This window comes from Peromyscus eremicus, chromosome 12 (genome assembly GCF_949786415.1).
Source record: "Peromyscus eremicus chromosome 12, PerEre_H2_v1, whole genome shotgun sequence".
Classification (NCBI taxonomy): Eukaryota; Metazoa; Chordata; class Mammalia; order Rodentia; family Cricetidae; genus Peromyscus; species Peromyscus eremicus.
This window is the reverse complement of record NC_081428.1, coordinates 50,256,668-50,281,002: the sequence shown is the minus strand read 5'-3', so window position 1 is coordinate 50,281,002 and position 24,335 is coordinate 50,256,668. Positions and strand designations below refer to the sequence as shown.

Genomic DNA, 24,335 nt, shown 5'->3' with positions numbered 1-24,335 from the left:
GTATTAGTGGCCCTGATCACCTGCCAGGGAGAAAACAGAAGAAAATCAGAGAAGACCTGAGACCACCCTCAGCCCACCTGGGACTCTGCAGAAGAGAAGGTTGGTGCCCTCGTCCCACCAGAAGGAAAAGAAAGCCTGTCCATTTGGACCAGGCCTCTGGCTGCTGTCGGGAGGCGGGAGACCGGCAGCGTCTGGGTGACCTGCTGCCTGTGTCTTCGGGGTGTGTATTGAGGGATGCTGAGGTTTATACTTAAATTTTTATTGCATTTTATTAAGTGTGCATGTGCGCGTGCGCGTGTGTGTGTGTGTGTGTGTGTATGTGTGTGTGTGTGTGTGTGTGTGTGTGTGTGTGTATGTGTGACTGTGTGACTGCCACAGTGTGAGTATGGCAGTGAGAGGACAACTTTGGGGAGTTGGTTGTCCATGTGGGTCCTGGGGCTTGAACTCAGGTCTTCAGGCTTGGCAGGAAGCGCCTTTACCTGCTGAGCCATCTCATTGGCACGGATGTGACAGTTTAAATGTCAAATGTCTCCTACAGGCTTGTGTGCTAAGTGACTGGTTTCCAGCTGATTGTGCCATTTTGGGGGGAGGTGGGGCCTCTCTGGAGGAAGTAGGTCACTGTGGCATATTTTTGAAGGTTATCCTTCCCCCGAGTCCCTTCCTCTCTGTTTACTACCAGCCATACAGTTTCTGTCACAGTGTCACGAAGTTCTGCCTCACGATGGGCCCAGACTCAGTTTACCTAAGAGCTCTGCACCTAAAACCTCTGAAACCCTGGACCAGCACAAATGATTCCTTCCCTTGGAGCTGTTCTCTCCTCTGAAGTTATTTCATCTGTTTCAATGCTGGAAAAAGTAATGGGCACAGAAAATCGGCACCAGGGAAGTGGGATCGAGGCTGCAACTCAATGTGCCTCACGGTTCTTGTGCCTTTGGGTGCTGATTTACAGGAGGGATTTGTAGAATGGACATGAGTGCTAAGGAAGCTCTAGGGTGCTGTCAGCAGAACTCAGTGGGGTTCTCGTGGGAGCCCAGAAGAGCAGGATGCTGATGGGGATGCCAGGGGAGATTGTCCTTAAGCTAGAACAAGATAGACTTAAGATAGACTTAAGAACTTCAGATAGATAGACAAGACTGAACAGGAACTCTGCTAGGAATTGGCCTGGAAGCCATGCATGTGACACAGTGGCAAAGACTTCTCAGAAAGCTAAGTTGGAAAGAGGCAGACTAACGAGAGGAAATTACAAAGTGGTCCAGCATCCGGGCCACGCATGCTTATTGCTAGATGGTTTTACAAGGCCTGTGGCGAGCGTTAGGAAGAAGAAGGATGCCAAAAGGATTTGAAAAATACACACTTGGCCATGGAGGTGGTTAAAGCTATCAGAGCCATTAAGAGGAAGCCACATACTTTGCACCAAGATGGTACAAAAGGCATCTTGAGAGCATGTCATGAAATGGCTGGACCCCACTCAGGGCAGCCTCAAGCATGGAAAGGTTTTAAATCATTTGAAAGGCTTTGCTCTGAGGTGAGAATGCTGGGACACCCTGTTCACACAGGTCACTTAGGGAAGTGCTTCCCCGTCATTCATCCATCCAGGCATCCACTGACCACTGTGTTGTAGGTATGATCCAAATGGGACAGGTTACTGCTTGGGCAAACAAAGGACCTTAGTGCCATCCACAAGGGCCTAGCTGTCTAGACACGCAGAACGCAAGAGCTGTGAGGTCCTAGACGCTTCCTCCCTGATTTTAAAGGAAGGCCTGAGAGACCAGGCAATGTATAGCAAGATCACAATACCTGTGGGAGCCCTTGAGACAGTGCAGCATGCAGCTGTGGGGCGCAACAGAGTCCCAGGAAAGTTAGAGATATCCTCAAACATGGAATGCTTGCCAAGGAGAGCAACAGGTAATGCATGGAGCCAACCCAAGAGAGAGGCCAGGCTGCAAATGCCCAAGACTGCCGAGGCACACATTTAGGTTGTCCTAGATACTGGGTATGGATTTTGCGTGACTTAAGGCTTGTCCTGATGGGTTTTGGTCTTGCTGTGTTCCCGTCTCTTCTCTCTAGGCCATTCCATCCTTTTGAAATGGGCGTGTTTACTCTGTACTGCTGTGCGTGGAAAGCATACAGCTGGTCTTTTATTCTGGAATGGCTTGCAGTGAAGAGTTTGTCGTGAGTCCCAGAAGAGACTTTGAACTTGGACTTCTTTTAAGATTTATTTTTTATGCATGTGTATGTAAATGTATGAGTTTTTGTTGTGTGTGTGTGTGTGTGTGTGTGTGTGTGTGTGTGTGTGTGTTGTGTGTGTGTGCACTATGTGAGTGCAAAAGCCTGTGGAGGCCGGAAGAGGGAGTCACAGCCCCTGAACTAGAGTTACAGGTAGTTGTGAGCTACTTGACGTTGGTTCTGGGCACTGAACTCGGATCCTCCAATTGACAAAGGATAGACTGGTGATGGTCAATCTTGACTGTCAGCTTGGCTTGGTTGGGGGAGCATGTAGCAGGTTAGCAAAGCACACCTCTGGGTTTAGAGATTAAGGTGTTTCCTGAGAAGATTAACAAAAGGGAAAAGCCGGCCTCCAACATAGGCACTGCCATTTTATAGGCCAGGGGAATAAAACGGAGGAAAAGATAAAGGCAGTTAGTGTAGCAGGCGTTCTCTTGGTGTCTCCTGACTGTGAGTGGCTCTGCCCCACCATACCCTCCTTGCTATGAGAGACTGAAGCCAGGAGCCAGAAACCCCTTTCCTCCTTTGGAGTTGTTCCCCTAGGGTATCTGTCCCAGTGATGAACAGTGAACATACACGAATTATCTCAGTTTGCTCAGGAGACCCCGGGACCTTGGTTCTCTTTTCTATGTTGGGCTGGGGACATGTCCTTTTACCATGAAACTTTAACACTGACACACAGTGACAGTCTTTTCCTTCTCCACTGAGGTAACAGGAGACATGGATTCAACTGGGAATGCTCTCTGAGAATCTAGAAGCCAAGAGCAGCGTGGTGATAATTACCTCCACAGACTTTTCCAGCCCGCCCCGCCCCACCATAGGATGTTGGCACTTGATAATGATGACGCCACACTGTATCATCCACTGTAGTTTTCTCTCAGATTCTTTCCATGGTTTCGTCTCCTTTATAGGAAGCTTTTTTAATGGGGGGGGGGGTCTTTCTCATGTTCTGCATTCTCTAACTCACCTGATCCGTGCTGAGCATTATAGGTGCCCAGTCAATACAAGGGCCAATTGGAATGACTCAAGCTAAAAAGAAAGGCCTTACTTTCCCTTGTTTTAAAGCCCTGGTTGTTAAGCTTGATTCGACATAATCATGGAAGCCCACGTACTTGGAAAATAAATTCATTTTTTAAAATTCCACCAAATAGGTCACATTCACTATTGCAAATTTACACACTTATTAGTAAGGGAGTGTGATTTTGAACTTGCAACTAAAAGTCACTAGGTTGGATTTTGTTTGAGAAAAGGACTGTATGCCCGCTCGGCTGGCATTTCTGACCTCTGGGCTGCTTGCACTCACCTGGCCGGGCAGTTCTCAGGTGGACCACAGCGTGGGCACTCCCAACTTCATTCTCAGCCATGCACTGGTACACGCCTTCATCCTCCGGCCCCACGCTGACCACACGCAGGGCTCTGCGAGACAGCCGGAGGCGCTGGCTGGAGGTGAGGGGCACGGCATTCCTCAGCCACAGCACAGAGGGCGGGGGGTTTCCACGGACCTCACAGGTGAGCTTTGCACTCTGGCCCCATGGGATGACCAGCTGGGACAGCTCCACAGTGACCTCAGGGGGTTCTGTGGAGAAAACAGATCAGAATGAGAAGGCCTGCATTTTCCTACCCCTAAACCACATAGACGGGAATAAGACGTTGCCTTTGAATGGCTTCCTCTTCCTTGGCTCTTGGACTCTTCCTATGAGAGGAGAGGGAGGTAGGGGGAGAGGAAATGTCTAGGTGGCTAAAGAACACACCAGGATCCAGGGCCCTAGCCCTGAGACCTAAGAGTCTCTGCCTCTCCAATGTGCTTCCCCACTTACCAGCTCTGCGGCCTTTCACAACATAACCCTCTCTGAGCTAGGTTACATGCTTCTAGAACAGCCAGGAAAGTCAGAGGGAAGATTAAAGAGGGGGGGACATCCACCAAGGTGCTCACCAAAGACCTGGACGCTGTAGAGGATGACAGCTCCATCGGGTTCTCCAACCCCGTTGTTGGCCATACAGCGGTAGGTGCCTGAGTCCTCTTCGCTGGTAGCGTCGATAAGCAAGTTGCTCAGCAGGAAGCGAGTCTTGTTGTAGCCGGCGACGCTGGACCCGTCCTTGGCCCACGTAACTTGAGGTGGAGGGATCCCACTGGCCACGCATTCCAGGATGAGACTCTGGCCTTTGGTGACGATGACTGTCTGGGCTTCCAGCGGGTAAATGATGCGGGCAGCCTCGGCGGTGGACCCTGGGGAAGGGAGGAGGGACGGGACACACGGAGTAAGACGTGAGCGTCCTCCAGCCTATCTCTGATGGCCTAGCCCCAGAAGAGAGCATGGACGACCCCCCCTGAGGCTCACGGCACAGCTAGTGCCATGCCACCTGTCAGGGACAAGGTCTTCCTCCTACAGAGAACGTAACTTAAGCTTTTAACTACAGATTCTTACAGAGGAACGAGAGAAATGAACTGAACGGCATGGGCAGTATGTCCTGCTTGACTTCAGGCAGTGCACCCTGAGTCTGAGGACGAAGTGAGAGTCGGATCTGCTAGGCCCTCACCTAGACTTCAGCATCCAAGTGTCGGGGTATCCCTTACAGGATGAGAAACCCACTAAGCCTGGGAGCGGGGGTGTTCCCTGCAGAGTCTGCCCCAGGAATTCATATCATGGGCCAGCCCGTGGCAGCTCTCGTTTTTATAACCCTTGAAACACAGAGTTTTGGAGACTCTTTTTCTTTTTCTTTCTTTCTTCCTTTCTTCTTTTCTTTCTTTCTTTCTTTCTTTCTTTCTTTCTTTCTTTCTTTCTTTTCTTTCTTTCTTTCTTTCTTTCTTCCTTTCTTCCCTCCTTCCTTCCTTCCTTCTTTCTTTCCTTCCTTCCTTCCTTCCTTCCTTCCTTCCTTTCTTTTTGGTTTTTCGAGACAGGGTTTCTCTGGGTAGCTTTGCGCCTTTCCTGGATCTCGCTCTGTAGACCAGGCTGGCCTCGAACTCACAGAGATCCGCCTGTCTCTGCCTCCTGAGTGCTGGGATTAAAGGCGTGTGCCACCACCGCCCGGCAGACTCTTTTTCTCCATAGGAAGATAAAGAGAAAAAAGTTTTAGCTCCCATAGCTTTGGGAGAAGATCCCCTCTGGTGCTCTGCATTAGCTCAGTGAGTACTTGGGGAACCTTAAGAGGCCACTCAGAGGAGGTGAAGAGTGTTCACACATAAAAGGAGGAACCCGTGGGGCCTCCTTGTGTTGTCAGTAGAGGGACACACTGGGCACAGTTTAGGAGAAGGCAGGCCCAGAGGCCGTCCACAAGGGGTCACTTGCATGAAGCCACTGTGCTCGACATTCCCACCCAGCAAACCCATTCCTCTTGCAAAGTAACAAGGTAAAGGAGTTGCCCTCTACAGCAATGAGCTGTGACAGCGAGCAAGGCTGGGGTGCTGCCACCCCTCTACATCTAGGCTTACTGACCCTGAACTTGGTCTGGGGTATCCCAAGATCCCCCCTCTCTCCTTCCAGGTTTGCTGGCCCTTATCCATAATACCCCATCATTGACAAGTGAGTCTGGTCCTTACGGCGCACACGCAGCCTGTCACTGGAGCCGGAGGTTTTCACTTCCTGTGTCACTGGGTTGTAAGCGGCACACTTGTACATGCCCTCATCCTCCTGGCTGGCATTGACGATTTGGAGATTCCCTGATGGCATGATCAGGTAGTTGTCTGTGGAGAGGTTAGGGAAGAAGGAAGATGAGGTGAGTTTGGGCCCAGAATCTTACAGTCTGAAAGTCCCCTAAAGTTAAGGGGTCCCAGGGAGAATCAAACAAAGCCTGAAATGCAGTTCCCCACATAAAACTTAGTGCATGTGGGCAGGGTGCCAGTGTAAGGAACTAACTAGCCTACAGGCTCCCGAACTGCTTGGCTGAATGCCCTCGAGTTAGTGCTGGTCTGTGAGGATCATCTTACACTCGATAGAACTGATGCAGGGCTCAGGATCAACCTGGGCTTGAGCTCTGAATCTACAGGCTACAGTGTGATCCTGAGAAGTTAATCAATATCTCAGATCCACTTATAAAAAGGCAGAATGTAATGAGACAGTGGTGGAGTATGTCTTTAATCCCAGCACCCTGGGAGGCAGAGGCAGGCGGATCTCTCAGTTCGAGGCTAGCTTATTCTACAGAGTGAGTTCCAGGGCAGCCAGGGCTATGCAGAGAAACCTTGTCTTGAAGGGAAAAAAAAGAAACAAAAGCAGAATGTATGCTGCTAAAATGCTCTTAAGATTGTAGCTCATGTCATGCAAATGGGGAAAAGATGAGTTTATGGAATTGACTTTAGCAATTCTTACCACTCTAAGCCACCTGACTATTGAATTTCTTCTACTGGAGGGAAATCTTCTGACCCCTAGCCATTGCCCTCTCTGTGACAGCCACCGAAACCTCATCCTGTGATCCTGTGCATCACTGGCCTAGCAGGCTGTGTCTGCTCCTGGCCCAAGAGTGTCGCGGGTGGGGCCTGAAGCATGTGTTCAGGTTTGTTAGGCAGGAGGCAGATTCACAACTTCTGGACAGCACGGCGACAGGGGTGGCCTTCAGTTTCCTGGCAGGCAGAGCGCTGGCCATCAGTCAGCTCCGAGCTTTGTCCTAAGGGCCCCCCTTGGGAGTCAGGGTGTCACCAAGCTTGGTGCCTGCCTGCTGCTGGGCCACCCAGGTGTGAGCTGCTTAGGCAAATGCCAGACGGAGCGAGCCTTGCCCAGGACTTCTGCCAAGCCTCTGCCGGGGGGGAACTGGGATTAGAACTCCTGTCGTCTCTCCTCTCCTCTCCGCTATTTCTGAGTGGTTGGACCAGGGTGTTTAAAAGCGGCATTCTGTCTTTTCTGAGTTTCTTTTCTCTTCCTCCTTTCTATCACAAACATATATTCCTTTCATAAGCAAAGAAAATCTATAATATGAAAGGTATGCATTTTGAGTTACAAGTTGACCTAACTTGGCCTTACATGTAAGTTTGTTGTCGGGGAGGCTGGTGTCCTCTTAATGGACACACACCTCCTTGTTGGCACTGTGGACCAAACTGTGGCCTCCCCTAGGCCATCACGTCCACTATGGTCTGAGCAGAAAGCTGTGAGAGCCGAGATTATCACGGTACCCGGGAAATGGGGGCAGCTGTGAGGTACCACCAAAAGACCATGTAGGAGAAGATGCCCTTCCACCAGGAATTGCTGAAGCTCTGGGGACTCTGGGCTTGCTGGGCAGCTTTCCTCTACATGCCTGGTGGCCAGGCCTTGAACAGAGAGCATCTGGAGCCCGCCATGTGCTGAGCGCCTGATGAAATGGCAGCGGCCTGGCCACACCTTCCAGGGCCCCACAAGATGAGTTAAAGTCTGCAAGACAGGGCAGAGGAACTCCATCGTGGAAACTGCCCCCTTGGCATCTTTTAGAGCCAATTGTCAGAGCAGAGGACAGCTGGCTAGCCTGACTTTGGGGCTGTCATGTGATCCTGGGGACTCAGGGAGGTAGCAACAGCTGACACAAAAAAGCAGGCAGAAGTCAGCACTCCTGGGCTTTGCCTTGGAGTTCCTGCCCTTTCCTTACCTCTAGAGGCCTCCAGCCACTCCTGTTTGACGCTGTACCGGACCTGGGCTTTTGGATGGCTCTCAGGCAGGTGGCAGGCAATGACGGCTGTGTTCCCCTCGTCCACTTCAATCACATGCTGCACATCTAACTTAAAGTCCTGGAGATCTGTGGGGAGAAAGGACAGTTCCGATTAGACCCAGACGGAGAACGTCAGTGTGGCATCCCAGGGTGGATTGCTGCTGGAAATCACAATAAGCAGCTTCAGAACCCACTCTGGACCATAAGAGAACGATGAGATGTTTCTTGGCTTCTGGTGGTACATAGAGTTTTATAAGAATGGAATGCACAGCCTCATCATTGTATGGAATGAAACTTGGAGTGTCTATAAATGTATGTTTGGGGAGGCACGGAGAATCATGCTAGGAGGTGACCACAACAGTTTCTTCTGTGACACTAAAAGTGAGGTGGTCCTACTCTGCTGTCCTGGATATGGGTCATGCCCAGGGCACAAATGTCCAAGTACAACTGTTAGAAGGCTCTGAGAATGGAGAGTGAAGAGAAAAATGAAAAGAAATGTTGATGTTTTCCTCCAGGTCTGTCAAGAACAGCCTCCCAGGTTCTCACACATTCACAGTGAAAAGTGACTCCATTACCAACCATGGTCATAGCCAAGATGCCGCTGCCCAGAATCTACGGTCACTAATGACTAAGCCTCTCTGATAGGTGATAGGAGGGGCTCTGTGGATGTCCTAATGATACTCCTAGGTGACAAGGGATCTCCCAAGACACTAGGACACCCCAGGTGGCATCCCAATGTGGAATCTGAGATGAGCTAAAGGTCCTGACACAAGGCTTCAGCGTCCTCTGGCATCCTGCGGCCATTTCTTCTGTGTAGGCTTTGTGGGAGGACTGGGTCTAAACTAGGAGAGAATGGAGACCCATCCGGAGCAAGAGCAGAGTGTTTCCCAAACAGTTCATGTGTCTAAAAAACAAATTTCTTTACATGGGCCAAATCACTGATGCTGTTGAAAAGCTGGAGCATTTCTACAACAAAACCACATTCTGAACAGGAAGCTGGGTTTTCAGGATTGTAGAGGGAATCTATTTTAAGAGAAGGAATAAAGCTAACAGAACACAAAGAAAGGGCTAAAATATTTTACCCAGCCACTCTTTTCAGTGTGGTACCAAAGAAGCCATGGAGGCCCACTCTCGGAGTGCAGATAATTCCCAAACTCTGCTCAGTCTCTAAGCCTTGGGCTTCCTGAAATTTCTCTGCAAGACTCTATCTGCTTGCAATGTATTCCCATGGATCACTCAGAAAAGGCAAGCCGGGTAGGTAGAAAGAAGATTTCTCACAAAACATGAGAAATAACTGCCACAAATAAACTATAGTCACCACAGGGAGACCTGGTGACCAAGTTATTGGCAAGGTCAAGGAGGCTGCCTACTTAGTAGAAGCTGTCAGTCAGGCCACGGTAGGGAAGAAAGCCCACTGTTTGCTTTTTGTTTGTTTGTTTATTTGATTGTGTTTTTCATTGTTTTTTTTGGTTGTTTATGAAAAGATCATTATCCCTTTCATTTCAGTGTTAAACCACTCACTCTTTAAGGACAGGGGCCAAGATTTGTTCATATATGTCCTCTGAACCTAACTTGGGTCTTGACTCCCACTGACAGTCAACAGTCAATGAATTAATATAATGGGAACCAAGCTTCACAAGTTAGATGCCCATTTATATGGCCTATGAATTCTCCCACAAAGCTTGGTTCACGTTGTGAGCTCAAGGATAAGGTAGGTCCTAACACAAATGTCCCTTGAGCATTTTAAGTGTGGCAAGGGTAGTTATTTTAGAAGAAGAATGTCTGGCACCCAGGAGGTCAGAAGAGGGCATCCAATCCCCTTGAATTAGTTACAGACAGTTGTTGAGTTGCTATGTAGGGACTGGGAATTGAACCCAGGTCCTCCGGAAGAGCAACCAGTGCTCTTAACTGCTAAACCACCTTAAATCCTTAACCCCATGTGAACGAAGGATTTTCATTTTGCACTGGGGCCTGGCTGAGCCTCTCGGTGGTTAAGATGACGAATGAGTTTGCATCTGAACACTGGTAACGGCACTCCTTTAAAAGCGTTTCACTGAAGAAAACAGGCAAAGGCCCTAATCCTCCTTCAGGGTAGAGAGTCTTGTACCTGCCAAGTCAGGAAGCTCCCCACAAAGTGAGCTGTGAGCAACTGCACTTCAGAGGCATTTGGAAAATTCCCTAGGCACTGAGAAGCACTCTCCTCCACGGTCTAATAAATCTAAAGCTATCCCACCAAGAGTTGTTTTTTTTACACACACACACCCCCCCCACTTCTTTACATCATCCCAAGGAAAATCGCCTGCAGCCAGAACATACTTAAACCGTGCAGATCATTTTGCAAGACAGATGTGCAACTGAAATGAGCTTGGCACTCGAAAGCCATCTCCATCATAATGGCCCCAGGCTCCTGCCTACTACAACTGAAGGCTCATCCAGGCACAGTTCTGCGTGCTCCTCCGCCAGGCACCCACCTCACCAACCCCATGCTAGAGGGCTGGGGCCTCCTTAAGCCCCCTCTTGGCCCTCACCGCACCCTCTGACAGCTGCTAGAGTAGAAACAGAAGGCTGTGCATTCAGGGAGGCATGAAGTTGGGCACTGGTCAGCCAGGCAGCCCAACTTGCCCTTTGTTCTGATGCCAACATGTGCACAACAGCCCGTGTGGGCAGGGCCCCGGACACCCCATCTGGGTACCCCACTCCTCACAAGGGCTGACTGGCAGGCCAGGCTTCTTGGCTTCCAAACAAATAAGCAACACTTTGGTCTTCGCTGCTGCTCCCTCCTTGGGCCTCCTAAGCTTAAGTCTTGAACTGCGGCTTCCAGTTGGGCTGCTTCAGACAAATTTGAGTTTCACTGAGGGATCAAAGGCAGAGTAATGAAGTGACGGATGATGTATAAAAATCAGGGCCCCATATTCCTTGTGTTTCTGGGAAGGAAGGAGGCCAGAGATGGAGGAGACTCCGTGATCAGTAACACACTAGTCAGCTATCAGTAAGCAGATGCAGAGGTATCCAGCTGGCTTCATATGAAGGGGAGCAGCCTGTTCCCAGGCCAAGGCTCTGCAAAGCAGTTTCCTGGCCCTCAACAATGCCTCACTGGGAATAAAGGGCAGGCCCTTCAGTTACAAATGGGGTTAACAGGCCTCTGTTGGCGGAAGGGTGGGTCAAGTTTCATGGGAAATGGCTTGAGAGGACACCTGTCCTTGCCTGTTGCTTGTGTGCTTGAGAAATGCATCGCAGGAATGTTTTCTCAGCTTTAATATTTTACCTTCCCTCACACCCTCCTTCTGTATCCACTCTCTGCACATTCTTCCAGCTACTTCATTAAACTGTCCAGCAGACCTACTCATTTCTCAGATCTCCACAGGTCAAAAGCCCTGGTCTTTGGGGCCACCTCTGAGGTTACTAACATGCCTTATTGTCATAGTACTTTGTCTTTTCTGAGAAAGCTCACAGTATTTTGGGCTCTATACAGAGCCCTGCCCGGTTCCTTCCCCTGAAAAGCTCAGATTCCGAAGGGAAACTGAAAATTCCAACATGTAGGTTCTGCGAGATGCCTAGATTTCTCCAAATGTGCACAATGTGCAGTGTGTTCTATACTTCCTTTTTCCACTTAATGGGAATGTCAGGCCCAAATTCACTTGGCCACGGAAAAAACAAGAAAGCATATGAAGGATATTTACAAGCATTTCCTCGTTGTTGAGGTACATATGTGAAAAGCACATATGGGCACATTTGGTCTTGAGTCCATTTGAACTTTTTAACCACTTTCTAGCCTCCAAATCGCTCTGCCCTTAATAAGAAGCTAGTAATAGTAAGTAGAACAAGCTGGATGGTGGTGGCTCACACCTTGAATCCCAGAACTTGGGAGGCAGAGGCAGGGAGATCTCTCTGAGTTAAGGGCCAGCCTGGTCTTCAAAGCAAGTTCCAGGACAACCACGATTGCACAGAGAAATGCTGTCTCAAAAGACCAAAATAATAAAATGATAATAATAATAATAATAATTAGAACTATGAACTAAATTACAAAATTGGAGGAATATGTCTACGCATGCTCAGTATAAACTGTCAAATCCTAACTGAAGGCTTACTTCCTCATCTTCAGAGTGCTCCCAGAGTACCTGGGGTCTCAGCTCCATGTTCCTAATATAACCCAAACCCCAACTTTCCAAGAAGTTCTTCACTCCATCTTCTCCCTGAACACCCTCCTCGTGGTGGTAAATCAAAGCTCTTTCTGTTCGGGCAGAAAAGATGGCGCCTTTGCTGGGCGCTGTACGAGTCACCAACACCCCCATCTTTTGTGCGCCAGGCTGAGGACTCAAACAGTTTTGGTGTTCTGGCCATGCAGGTGTTTATCGCACATGGTCCTGTCCCATCGGACTCCCGTGTTCTCAGAGATCAGACGACAAGCCCGAACTTATCTGCTGGGGTCTGGATGGGATCCACCAGATTGTGGGCACCGCATGGGGCTCATTTGGCAAAGCTGCTGGGATACTTAGCAGCCTCAGGGCCATGGCCAAATTTCTGGGCTCACTGTTAATTCTATTCCCCAGCTCTCATGGCCTCCAAGCCTCAACTTGCCCCGGTGGCAGCTTATTGTGTCTATGGCTGAGGTTACGGAGCTTGGGAAGAGCCTATGCCAGTGGCGCCACGATTTGGTGAGACGCTGACCCCGTGGTCATTCCCTGCACCTCAGTCACTCTGGACAAGGAGGTAAAGGTACTGAGTGCTTTCTCTGGCTGAATCCCTGGTTCACAGCTTCACAGGAGGACTTGGGTATGGCAGCGAAGAAGGCAGAAGGTCCGGGGCATTGCCTCAGTAAGCGGCCTCCGGCAGTGTGGCGCTTGTCTGAGCCCCAAACTGCTCTATCAGTGGGCACAGAGTCACACACCGCATTCACTCCTTCGGTCATCTAAGATACCATTGCTTAGCTTCACCCACGGATGAGCCTTGAAATAAAGTACTTTGCAAGAGGAAAACCACACAAGCCATCTGCAAAGGATAGGGGACCAAGCAAAGCTGCAGTGGATGGTGCTCTTGAGGTCAGGGAGCCGGGCATCTGGAGAGTGACGGGGCTGTCATGGCTTGGGCAGGCTTCTCAGAAGCTGAGCATTTGAGGAAATGACTAAGCGCGCTCACCAGTGGATAGCCAGGGTAACCACTAAGCCAAACGACGGTAACTCACAAGGCGGGACCAAACCATGTTTTCTTTTTTCTTTCTTTTTTTGGAGCTGAGGATCGAACCCAGGGCCTTGAGCTTGCTAGGCAAGCGCTCTACCATTGAGCTAAATCCCCAACCCCCAAACCATGTTTTCTATAGCAGGCATTTAGTGCAGTGCCATCCATCCCTTCAAGCATCGCGGATGCCGCCACTCAGCCATGCTGGTAGTTAGAATTCTACCAGGCTCACAAAAAACGCAAAGGAAATAAGACAGGTCCTGGAGGGTGGGAGCTTCTGACAGGTGAGATAGGTAAGATCAACGTCAGAGTGGTACCCCAGCCTCGTCCTCTCCTCTTCCACCAACAGCCTACGCCAGGCTGCCACAAGCTGCATACAACTTAGGGAGGAAGCTGGAGAAGCAAGCTTTTTGTGCCTCCCTTGGCAGGCCAGGACAGTGAATAAATATGTTTGCTCTCTTTGGGAATTTTTTTTCCCCTGCCAATCCAATTGTACAAATAATTTTGGCTCCAAACAAAACTCTTTCCCGACAGCCATGGAAACATGACATGAAATTTCTCAAACACAGTTTCTGATGAAAGGGAGGCATGCTATACTGCCTTTTATTTAAATAAAAAACAGTTTCTATGGGTGAGGGGGGGGGAAGTTTTGCATCTGCCAAACAGATTAGCTGTCAAATCTTGGTTTGGTTTTGTTTTTCCCCAGTTGAGGTGTGGCTCCCCACATTTGAAAGGTGGGAGGGCTAAGAGTGGAGGAGACGTGAACGAGGTTGGGGAAGTGGGAACTAAGGGCAGAAAGAAAAAATAATAGTCAAGACAAGAGAGAGAAAATTGGGGGTGAGGAGAGAAAAGGCATAAAGCGGCAGGCGTGTGAGGAGGAAAGAAAGAAAAAAACTGTTTTGCAATGTTATTAAATGATTTGCAATAAACTGGCTTAAGGCTTTAGGAATTTTTTTTTTTTGGCTTGAACAAATTAAAAATATTTTTAAAAGACATAAGGGAACATGAAATGTGATTAATCCTCAAAGACAAGTCAAAGATGGAGCCATGTCTCCACCGAGTCTGGCGGCCAGATGCACCGTGAGACGTCTGCAGCCACCCCCCCATTTATCTGGCTTCAGTGCTTCTGTGAGGTGGAGCTGGCGCACAGAGCTGAAGTTGCTTTTGGACCCGATGAAATAGTTTGGAAAAAATACATTGAAGAAAGAGAGAGAGGGTGAAAAAAAAAAAAAGATTTACTTGCCAACAACCCACATCACACATACTCCTCTGATCATCCAAATATAAATATAAACTTAGCAATGGGAAAATTCATGTGAATCCTGGTGGTCTGGACTCATCAGAGGCAGAGCTGGATCCCAGCATGGTCTTCGTCAGGGCTGGTGGCCAGCGCAGAGAGAGAGGAGATTGAATACAGGAGCCAGGCAGCTCCGAAGGGGGCGGAGCTCTCTAGCTGGTCCTTGTAAACAGAATTCCAGGTTGGAGAGACAGGACCGCTGTCCTGGGGACAGAGGGGCTCATGTGCCCCTCCTTTCTTCCTACACACCTGTGAGGGCTGCGGCTCTCACCAGCACTGGCTTTCCCTTGAAGGTTCCGGTGACCATCTCCTTTTCTTCTCACATATTTATTTATTCAGTGTGTGTGTGTGTGTGTGTGTGTGTGTGTGTGTGTGTGTGTGTGTACATGTGCTACAGTGACGACTCTCAGGAGTCAGTCCTCTTTACCAGCTTGTAGGATTCAAGTACCAGGCCTGCATGCAAGTGGGGCTAACCACTGAACCATCTTGCCAGGCCCCCATTGCATTTAATATCCTCCTACATTTTTGGCTTCCATTTTTTTTCTAAAAGCTCTTCTGTGGGGTGCCAGCTTCTCTTCCAGAGGACCAGGTCCCATTCCCAGCACCCACATGGCAGCTAACAGACATCTCTAATTTTCATTGGGAGTGAGGGGAGGGGGGTCAGGGTCTAGTGTCCTCTTCTGGCCTCTGTAGGTACTGTATGCATATGGTGCACAAGACATACATGCAGGCAAAATATTTATACATATAAATAAATAAGAGTTAAAATCTAAGTCTTGACATTTTGATGTGCCTACAGTAATTGCTTCATAATCTACTTTTCCTATCTATCACCATCTTACTAGAATTGAGACCCAGGTCAGCAGAGAAATTCCTACAGACTGAATACTCTGCTCTGCTGACTCAATATTTTATTTCTTACAATCCATTCAAACAAACAAAATAAACAAACAAAAAACATTTAGTTTCTCTTTTCTGTTATTTTTGTTTGCTCAGACAGGGTTTCACTGTGTAGTCCTGGAACTCACTCCGTAGACCAGGCTGGCCTCGAACTCACAGAGATCCGCTTGCCTCTGCCCTCTGAGTGCTGGGATTAAAGGCATGCACCACCACCCCTGGGCTTAGCACCATTTTCTTTATAGGAAAAATTGCTGTTTGCTTCAGCAGATTGTTGGATTTTGTTTGTTTTTCTTCTATTTTCTGTCTCTGCTAAGTGATGGTTTCAAATGTATTTTCTAATTCTCAAACTGGTCATCAGATCCCGAAATGGTTGGAAGTCTAAAAGTAAGATCAAAGTAGACATCACTAAATGTTCTACACATACCAAAATGGAATGTGAAGGAACTCATCAACCCATTAGATTGTCTCCTTTCATCTTACAGGAGCCATCTTGCATCTTTCCACCAAGCGGCCCGGTGGTTTCAAACCAAACTAGTCAATCTTCCTCCAGTCTTCAGCACAATAGACTTCTGATGGCCCTCCCTTTTTCTCTTGGCTTAGACAATGGACCTACAATTTTGTGTAAGTGTGTCAATACGCGGCTGAGTACACAAAGAATTGGGGGTGGCGGTGTCATGAGTCTATTGGGGAATAATCTTTTTGTACACTGTGAAGATGTGTCTCTGCCAAGGTACCTTCTGATTGATTTAATAAAGAGCTGAATGTCCAATAGCTAGGCAGGAGAGGATAGGCGGGACTTCTGGGGAGAGAGAGGAACTTGAGAGGAATCAGAGGGGTGAGGATTCACCAGTGAGATGCAGAGTAAGTCAGACGTACAGTATGGAAGAGAGGTAATGAGCCACGTGGCAGAATGTAGATTAATAAATGTGTTAATTTAAGTTATAAGAGCTAATTGGGAACAAGCCTAAGCTAAGGCCAAGCCTTCATACTTAATAAGTCTCCGTGTTATTATTTGGGAGCTGGCGGTCCAAAGAAAGTCCCATCTATGTGAGTTTTTAAATGTGTTCTTGGTAAAAGGCACCACAGACTTGAGCTCAGTTTGGTAAATAATGACTACTGTAAAACTGGACTCTTGACCATCTCTGATAGAGATCCGCTGCTAAGTAAGATGCTCTGTGTAGAGTTTACAGCATAGGTCTGTCTAGATGCTTGTAACAAACTGCTGACACCATTTGAAGATTCTACCAGAATATCAGCAAATTCTTATCAGATAAATTCATGCCTTGTTTACCTGAAAATAGAAGAAATTAGTTATGACTTGGACCTAGAGCTGTTTTTTTTGTTTTGTTTTTTTTTTTGTTTTTGTTTTTTTTTTAACTAACATATTCAGCTCCTTGGCGCCTTCTGGGTCTGAAGATCTTTGGGTGCTTTTCTTGCTCACATGGCCAAGTCAAACACATCATTTACTACGAAAAGCACTAAATTTCAGACTAAGCCAGTTCTCCCTCTCCAAGCTTTGGCTGCCATGGAGCTCCCTGGCCTGGCTTCAGCTGCAGACTGCCTTCCCCTCCTGGGGCAGCTCAGGAGGCCACCTGTGTTTTCTTTTCTCCCCCAGTTCTTCTCTCCTCTGCCATCCCTTCATCCCAAAGCAAAGGGCGTGCCCAGGATTCCACAAGTCAGCCAAGCTGCTCCGCATTTTTTTTTTTCTAATTTGGAGCAAATGGCTCCTTCTTGTTTTCTCTGGGAATCACGCACAGCCTGTGCCAGACTGGTGTGTGTTGGGGGTTAGGGATGCTACTGCAGGAAAAACCCTGAGGACCCCTTTCTGAATTACAGAATGTACATTTGTCAAAGGTAAAGAGATTAAAAAAAAAAAAACAGTGAGAAAATTCGAGTGGAGGATGGCATGGAATAACAAGAGACAGTTAAGCAATCCGACTAACTTGAGTTAGGTTAAGAATTTGGTCATACGGTTGGGGAGTCAGCAAAGGCTGGAGAGCTGGCTTACTGGTTAAGAGCACTGGCTGATCTTCCAGAGGACCTAGGTTCAGTTCCCAGCACTCACACAAACATCTATAATTCTAGTTCCAGGGGATCCCAGGCCCTCATCTGGTCTCCTTGGGCACCAGCCACGCACGTGGTATACACACGTATGTGCAGGCCATACACAGAAAAATAAAAACTAAAAGATTTGGTAGTGTTCACTAAGGAAGAGTCTCTGTCATTCCAGAAACTGTCCCTAGGTCTGTCCACCATGTGTTAAAGGCTTGAGGATGGAATGTAAAGATTCAAAACATTCAAGATAAAAGTAGATTCACACACATTCTTCAAGATTCAGTTCCTAGGTCTTTCTCGGTAATCCTGCTCCGCAAATTTAAATATATCATGGCTAGCCTCTCAGTTCTCATGAAAATCTGCTTACATCTCTGTCGGACAACTTAGAGGGCTGCCATATAGAAGGTCATTTTCTCCATTAGATAGAGATGGCCTCAAAAACTGGGACCAGATTTTACTGAGCACATCCCAGTGGTTAAGACGCCAGCCTCCATAACACCCAAATAGAAAAGTCAGCATTGGGGAAGGCACACTTTGCACTTTCCCAAGATGCCCTCAGTGGCTCCGATTTTGCCTCACTGAAGCCCTTGAGGACAGCTAAGCAGATGTTAAGCAGAGAGCGGTTGAGGAAGACGCTACATTCAAAGCGGCTTGATAATAAATCAAGGCCACAGAAAACGCTCTCGTAAGAATGTCAGAGTGATGGCCGGAAACAGAAGAAGTTCTTGGGATTCATCGGTTAGCGTGCATACTTCCTTTACTTTTAGCCTCGCTACCTCTGTTCTAAAAAAAAAAAAGGTTGAAAGAGGCTAGTAAATACAGCATACGTGTAAAACAGAATTTAAAGAATCGAGATATGATATATACGTATATATCACAAATAAAATATCAGCAAATCGAACTTCATAAATAAAGGCGTTAATGAAATTGTCAAATGTGTCCAAAGCCACTCCTGACAACATGCAGGTACCAAGCCAAGAAGGCCGCATGAAGCTGGTGCCTTTATCCTCTGGGAGGGTGTGATGGCTATTCTCGATTGTCAACTTGACTACATCTGGAGTTAACAAAAACCCAAATGGCTGGGCACACCTGTGAGGAGTTACCTCCCAATTAAATCATTTGAAGTGGGAAGAGCCACTTCTTATCCAGATCTTTGAGGTGGGAAGATCCACCTTTAATCTGGGCCACACCTTCTGCTGGCAGCCTATATAAAGGCCATGGAAGAAGGAAGCTTGCTCTCTCTTTGCCTGCCTGTTCCCACTGTGTCTAGCAAGTCCCTTCACTGGTGCTAAAGCCTAATTCTCCAGGATTTGGGTGTATACCTGAAGACCTGCTGAGACGTCCAGCCTCATGGACTGAACGACTACTGAATTCTTGGACCTTCTTTTGGTAGACAGCCATTGTAGGAATAGCTGGACCACAGCCTGTAAGCCAGTCTAACAAATGCCTTTTCTATATATATACAGAGATTCATTCTACACATTCTGTTCCTCCAGAGAAACCTCACTAACATGGAAGGGCTGGAACAATAAAGTCCCTGAGTCCTTGTCTCCAGTGGACAGCTCCATCTGATTCTGAAATCCAGGACATTTTGAGGGCTCAACGGAGTTTATGGGCCCATAAAGATTGAGGACTAATTAAAGCTAGCTATGCTTTGCATTAAGATAAACATTCAAGCCAGGCAGTGATGATGACGCACACCTTTAATCCCAGCACTCTGGAGTCAAAGCCAAGCAGATTTCTGAGTTTGAAGCCAACCTGGTCTACAAAGCGAGTTCCAGGACAGCCAGAATTATATATTATATAGAGACCTTGTCTCAAAAGAAAAAAAAAAAAAAGAACCCAGAGAAGGAGAGGGAGAGAGAGAAAGATGGAATCATCAAGACAGCTGCCTAAGTAGATCCTTAGCTTTCCTGCTGGCTTTTAAAGACATAGATAGGACTATTCAGTGGTCTGCTGGGACTTCACACTCCTAGGCTCTAGAGAAAGCAACAGTTCCCAGTTATCTCAGCTTCAACTTAAGACCTCTTGTTCTCTTGAACACTAAGCCCCACCCACCTCACTACACACTAACTGGCAGGTAGCTACGCAGTTGTCACATGATCAATTCCCAACTACCCTGTGGCTGTTGGCTGATGGAAGAATCGGAAGAACTGACTTTTAAAAAAGTAGTAGAGACAAGGAGTTTATGCGGATTCCTAGAGGTAGAGAACAGAGAGGGGCCTTCTTGTCTCATGTCAGTTCCACGAAGCTACTGTGATTACCCAATAAGCCGTGTGCCCAGACAGAGCCGTACAGGTAGAACTGGGGGCCATGAAGAGACCTGGAGTTCCCTGTCAGCTATCTGCTGCTGACTCTGGAGCAGAGTGGGGGAGTTGCTGGTGCAGCCACATGGAGTTGTAGCCACCTAGTAAAAAGTTTGTTGGAAGGATTAAAGAAGGAAGGAGCTCAAAAGGCATTTCCAATATCGAGTCAGACCAGGGGACCCGAAGTGAGGCATTAGAGGTGGGAGAGTGTTATCAAAAAGCAAGATTAGGTTACACAATACAGAAAATTCTCCACAGGGCACAGGGAGAGTGAATGATTCCCACCCACATGGCAGGGCAGGTGGGGAAGACCTGAGTGAGACTCGTGGGGTAATTATCAACTTCTAGTTCCATTTTTACCAAAATCCATAAGCTGATGCTACTTGGTCGGGAAGAAATCCACCTCCCAGCACCAACCAGGAGGACCAGAGGCCTGGGCCAGGACAGTTCTCTAGGGGCCTCTCTATCCCTGAATCCTCAGGCCGGATCCTTGACTCTCTCAAGAAAAACTCCCAGTGGTCTCTAGACCAAAGCCAGGAGGTGGCATGTTTCCAGGTAGGCCGAACAGCACTTTGCTTTGTGCGAAGATGAATGTATGAAGGAAGGTCCCCAAACAGGCCTTAAATGCTGAGTGCGGTATGTGCATGTGTGTGCGCCGGCACTGACCTGCCCTGCTCTGCTTTCGTCTGAATGCAGAGGGTGCCATTGGTAATCCCATCTACAGAGCAGTCTCCTTGTACAGCAGCCAATCAGCAAAACAGAGCCCCATTCTGCTCAGGAATGTGTTCTCAGAAACTAACTAATCTAACTGCTGAGTCCAGGCCAAACTTCCCTGTGGCATTAGCCCAAAGATAGCACCCCTTTCTCTGGCCCCCACCAGCCTTCCTGCCAGCCTAGTGATGCCCTCTCCAAGCCTGGGAGTCTGCAGCTCCCCTCTCCTGACTACCTCCTCTGCAGGATACCCACCCTCACACGCTCCCTCACCCCATTTCTCCAACTTCTTTTTTCTAGTCAGGCCCAAACATTTCACTTTGGATGCACGTCTGAACGACAAGCCAATAGCTCTTGGCTTCCAAATGAGACCATCTCCACTCTAGCACATGCCTTTCTATTCCAACCACACATCCCTTCAAGCACCAAAGAAAGCAGCAATCATGTTTTTTTTGTTTTTGTTTTTGTTTTGCCTTAAATAAAGACCGTAAATTGAACCTCCTCACACAGATACACTGAATCAAACAAAGAGGTCCAAACTAAACCATCTCTTCTCCAACTCCCACTTCTCCCAACAATAAAAGGTTCAGGCTGGCTCCCCGTGAGGTTGGATAGACAATTATAGAGCGTATTGAGCTTCTACAGACACATGCCAATCATTTGCAGATAGAATCTCTCTCCTAGATGCTCCTTTAAGGCATAGATGTTGAAAGGTACGTCTTATTTGTAATAACGAGAAATTGGGAAATTGCTCGGCAACAGGAAATACTTCAGTCCCTTATGGAAGAATTCTGCTGTAGGGAGGATGAGTGAGCTCGCTAAACAACAGGATGTGTTAGAGCCATGGTTACATGATATACACAAATGCAGGAGTTCATTGGTTGTCCACTTAGGAGCCAGGCTCTTTGCACTCTATTGTATGCATTTTATACTCATCGAAGGAGAAAAGGTAAATTATCGTATGGCCAAAGGAAAATGCTTATCATACAATGCCAAAGGGAAAGGTAAGAATAGAATATGCATTATTTAGCCATATTATAATAACATAAATATATGGGTATGGATAAAAACTGGAAGAGTATATACCAAAATGACAACCACGGTTGTATGAAGATGGCAGACTTTTTAAAAAATTTATATTAGCCATTTATTTTATTTTATTTTTAAATATATAGGTTGGTTTAATCCAGCAGTTTTCATAATCCAATGTGTCTTAGCAGTCATCATTCCTTCATTAGCAATCAGAAAAATCTAAAGAAAATGTAATAATATGCAGAGTCCAGACTCTCTGTATATTTTTCAGAAGATGACAGACTAAAGGGTTACATTGCTTTCTACATATTCCAAACTTTCTATAGGGCAGTTCTAATTTTAAAATCAGTAACAGAGGAAGTCAGAAATGTCTGATGCCAAGAAGTGTGGTTCTGATCTCAGCCACTCATAACGGGATGAGATGATTCTCTATCTATCTCCACCTCTAAGCCTTCCTACATCCCCCTACCCACCCTAAAGCCCAGCCAGAGAAAAGTACCTAGCTGCACTTTGCCCAGCGCTTAGCTTACTCCCAGAGACCTGACACTCAGACTCAATGGCATTCTTTCTGTCTAGGAGAGTAGGGTGGGGACAGACATATCTCAATGTCAACCTGGCCCCTCAGGGAGACACTCTTCCCTATAGGAAAAAGCAGAACTTCTTGATATTTCCTAAGAAACGAGGAGCACCACCAGCAGAAACGAGGAGCACCACCAGCAGAAACGAGGAGCACCACCAGCAGCTCTGTTCCATTTTCCCACAGTGACGTCCTGTCAGGGATCTGGGACAAGAGGCAGGGAGGAGCCTTTCTCCCTTGATCTTCTGTTCCCTATTCCTTAACACGCTCTTTCCAGGGCTCACATCTCACACACCTCCGTGACCTCATTTGACATCAATAGATCCACATTGCAGAAGCTTTCTTCTTTGGACCTATAATGTGTGACAGCTCACTTCTTAGAACCACATTAACCATGAGGCCAATGGTGATGGTGACACAGAAGCCCAAAACAAGCTTGTCAGGGATGAAAGGACACTATTAAGTTATGAGAACATGAGTTCTAGAAATCTCAAAGTTTATAGCCAAATGCCTAAAGTCTTGACAAGTTTCCCTACTTCCTACACTTCAGGGGGAAAGGGTCCTAGATGGAAGCGATTCTTTGTTCCCTGGCCATAAACTAAGCATCCAAGAATGAGAACTGAGGAAAGCATTTGATTAGTAGTCGTCATGAAGGGTTCGTGAATGAAGGACTGAAAGTCAGATAGCAAATGCCCTGCGCATAGGACATTGTACATCCAGTGGCAATCACATATCAAGGCAGTGTGTCACACTGTCCTCCCCTACCATATGGCCTAACAGAGTGAGTTGAGTAGGGTACACAGAGTGTCAGTTAGCATTACCTGTCCTGGATGAGGCTCCTCATCCAGCTATGACCATCAAGTCACTTGACCCTTACTTTGGTTTATTGGATCCTCAAAATACACTCCCAAAGTCATTGTAAAAATTAGGTCTCACTCTCACAAGCATAATAGAAATGTGAGCAGTCCTAAAGACCATGTGGCAGGAAGTACTGAGTCCACCAGAATCACTTCTTTGTGTGTGTGGAGTGGGTGAGTGGGAGGTTGGAGGCCACTTAGCCCTTGGCTTCCATATGTACATACATACATATATATATATATATATATATATATATATATATATATACACACACACACACACATACACATACATACATATATATATATATACACACACATACACATACATACATATATATATATATACACACACACACATACACATACATACATATATATATATATACACACACACATACACATACATACATATATATATATACACACACACACACATACACATACATACATATATATATATATATACACACACACACATACACATACATACATATATATATATATACACACACACACACATACACATACATACATATATATATACACACACACACATACACATACATACATATATATATATATATACACACACACACACATACACATACATATATATATATATATACACACACACACATACACATACATACATATATATATATATATACACACACACACATACACATACATACATATATATATATATACACACACACACATACACATACATACATATATATATATACACACACACACACATACACATACATACATATATATATATACACACACACACATACACATACATACATATATATATATATACACACACACACATACACATACATACATATATATATATATATACACACACACACACATACATACATATATATATATATACACACACACACACATACACATACATACATATATATATATATATACACACACACACACATACACATACATACATATATATATCTTTTTCTTTTTGGTTTTTCGAGACAGGGTTTCTTTGTGTAGCTCTGGCTATTCTGGAACTCACTCTGTAGACCAGGCTGGCCTCAGAGATTCGCCTGCCTCTGCCTCCTGAATGCTGGGATTAAAGGTGTGTGCCACCACTACCTGGCTTGGCTTCCATATATCGGCCTGAGGACATACGTTCTTTTAACATAATAATCACAGACAATAGAGGAGAGATAACACTAATTCAACATCATCACAAGCAGAATGCCTACAGACAATGATTTCAGTCAACTACCTTACACCGAGAGCAGCAATATAAGATACGCAAACCCCTGAAAAGAAGGAAAGAAAGAAAGATACAAAGAAAGAGTGTGAACTTTGAGTGGGTGTCGCCTCTTCCTTATTTCTCTTCTCTTTATCCAGTAAGTAAGCAGTTTCCTTTGCATTTCTTTGGGAATTTATATTTAGGGTCTGGTCAGATGGCTCAGTGGGTAAATGCACCTACCAGTGAGCCTGAGGACCTGTGCTCAGTCCTCCTAGGACCCTCATGGTGGACGAAAAGAACTGACCCCCACAAGTTATCCTCTGGCCTCCACCTGCATTCAGTGGCAATACACATC

The 24,335-nt window shown here is 46.7% G+C and overlaps 1 protein-coding gene across 4 annotated transcripts in view; it reads right to left on the bottom strand.

Annotated features, from left to right (window-relative positions):
* The window catches only part of Boc (BOC cell adhesion associated, oncogene regulated), a 76,696-nt gene that overhangs the window by 12,994 nt on the left and 39,367 nt on the right, over positions 1-24,335 (bottom strand). For all 4 annotated transcript variants that reach the window (XM_059277533.1, XM_059277534.1, XM_059277535.1 and 1 more), the window contains exons 4-7: positions 7,774-7,920; positions 5,765-5,908; positions 4,160-4,453; positions 3,530-3,802 (exon numbers count right to left, since the gene is read on the bottom strand). In XM_059277533.1, coding sequence (XP_059133516.1) covers positions 3,530-3,802; positions 4,160-4,453; positions 5,765-5,908; positions 7,774-7,920 — 858 coding nt within the window. The remainder of the gene's footprint in view (positions 1-3,529; positions 3,803-4,159; positions 4,454-5,764; positions 5,909-7,773; positions 7,921-24,335) is intronic.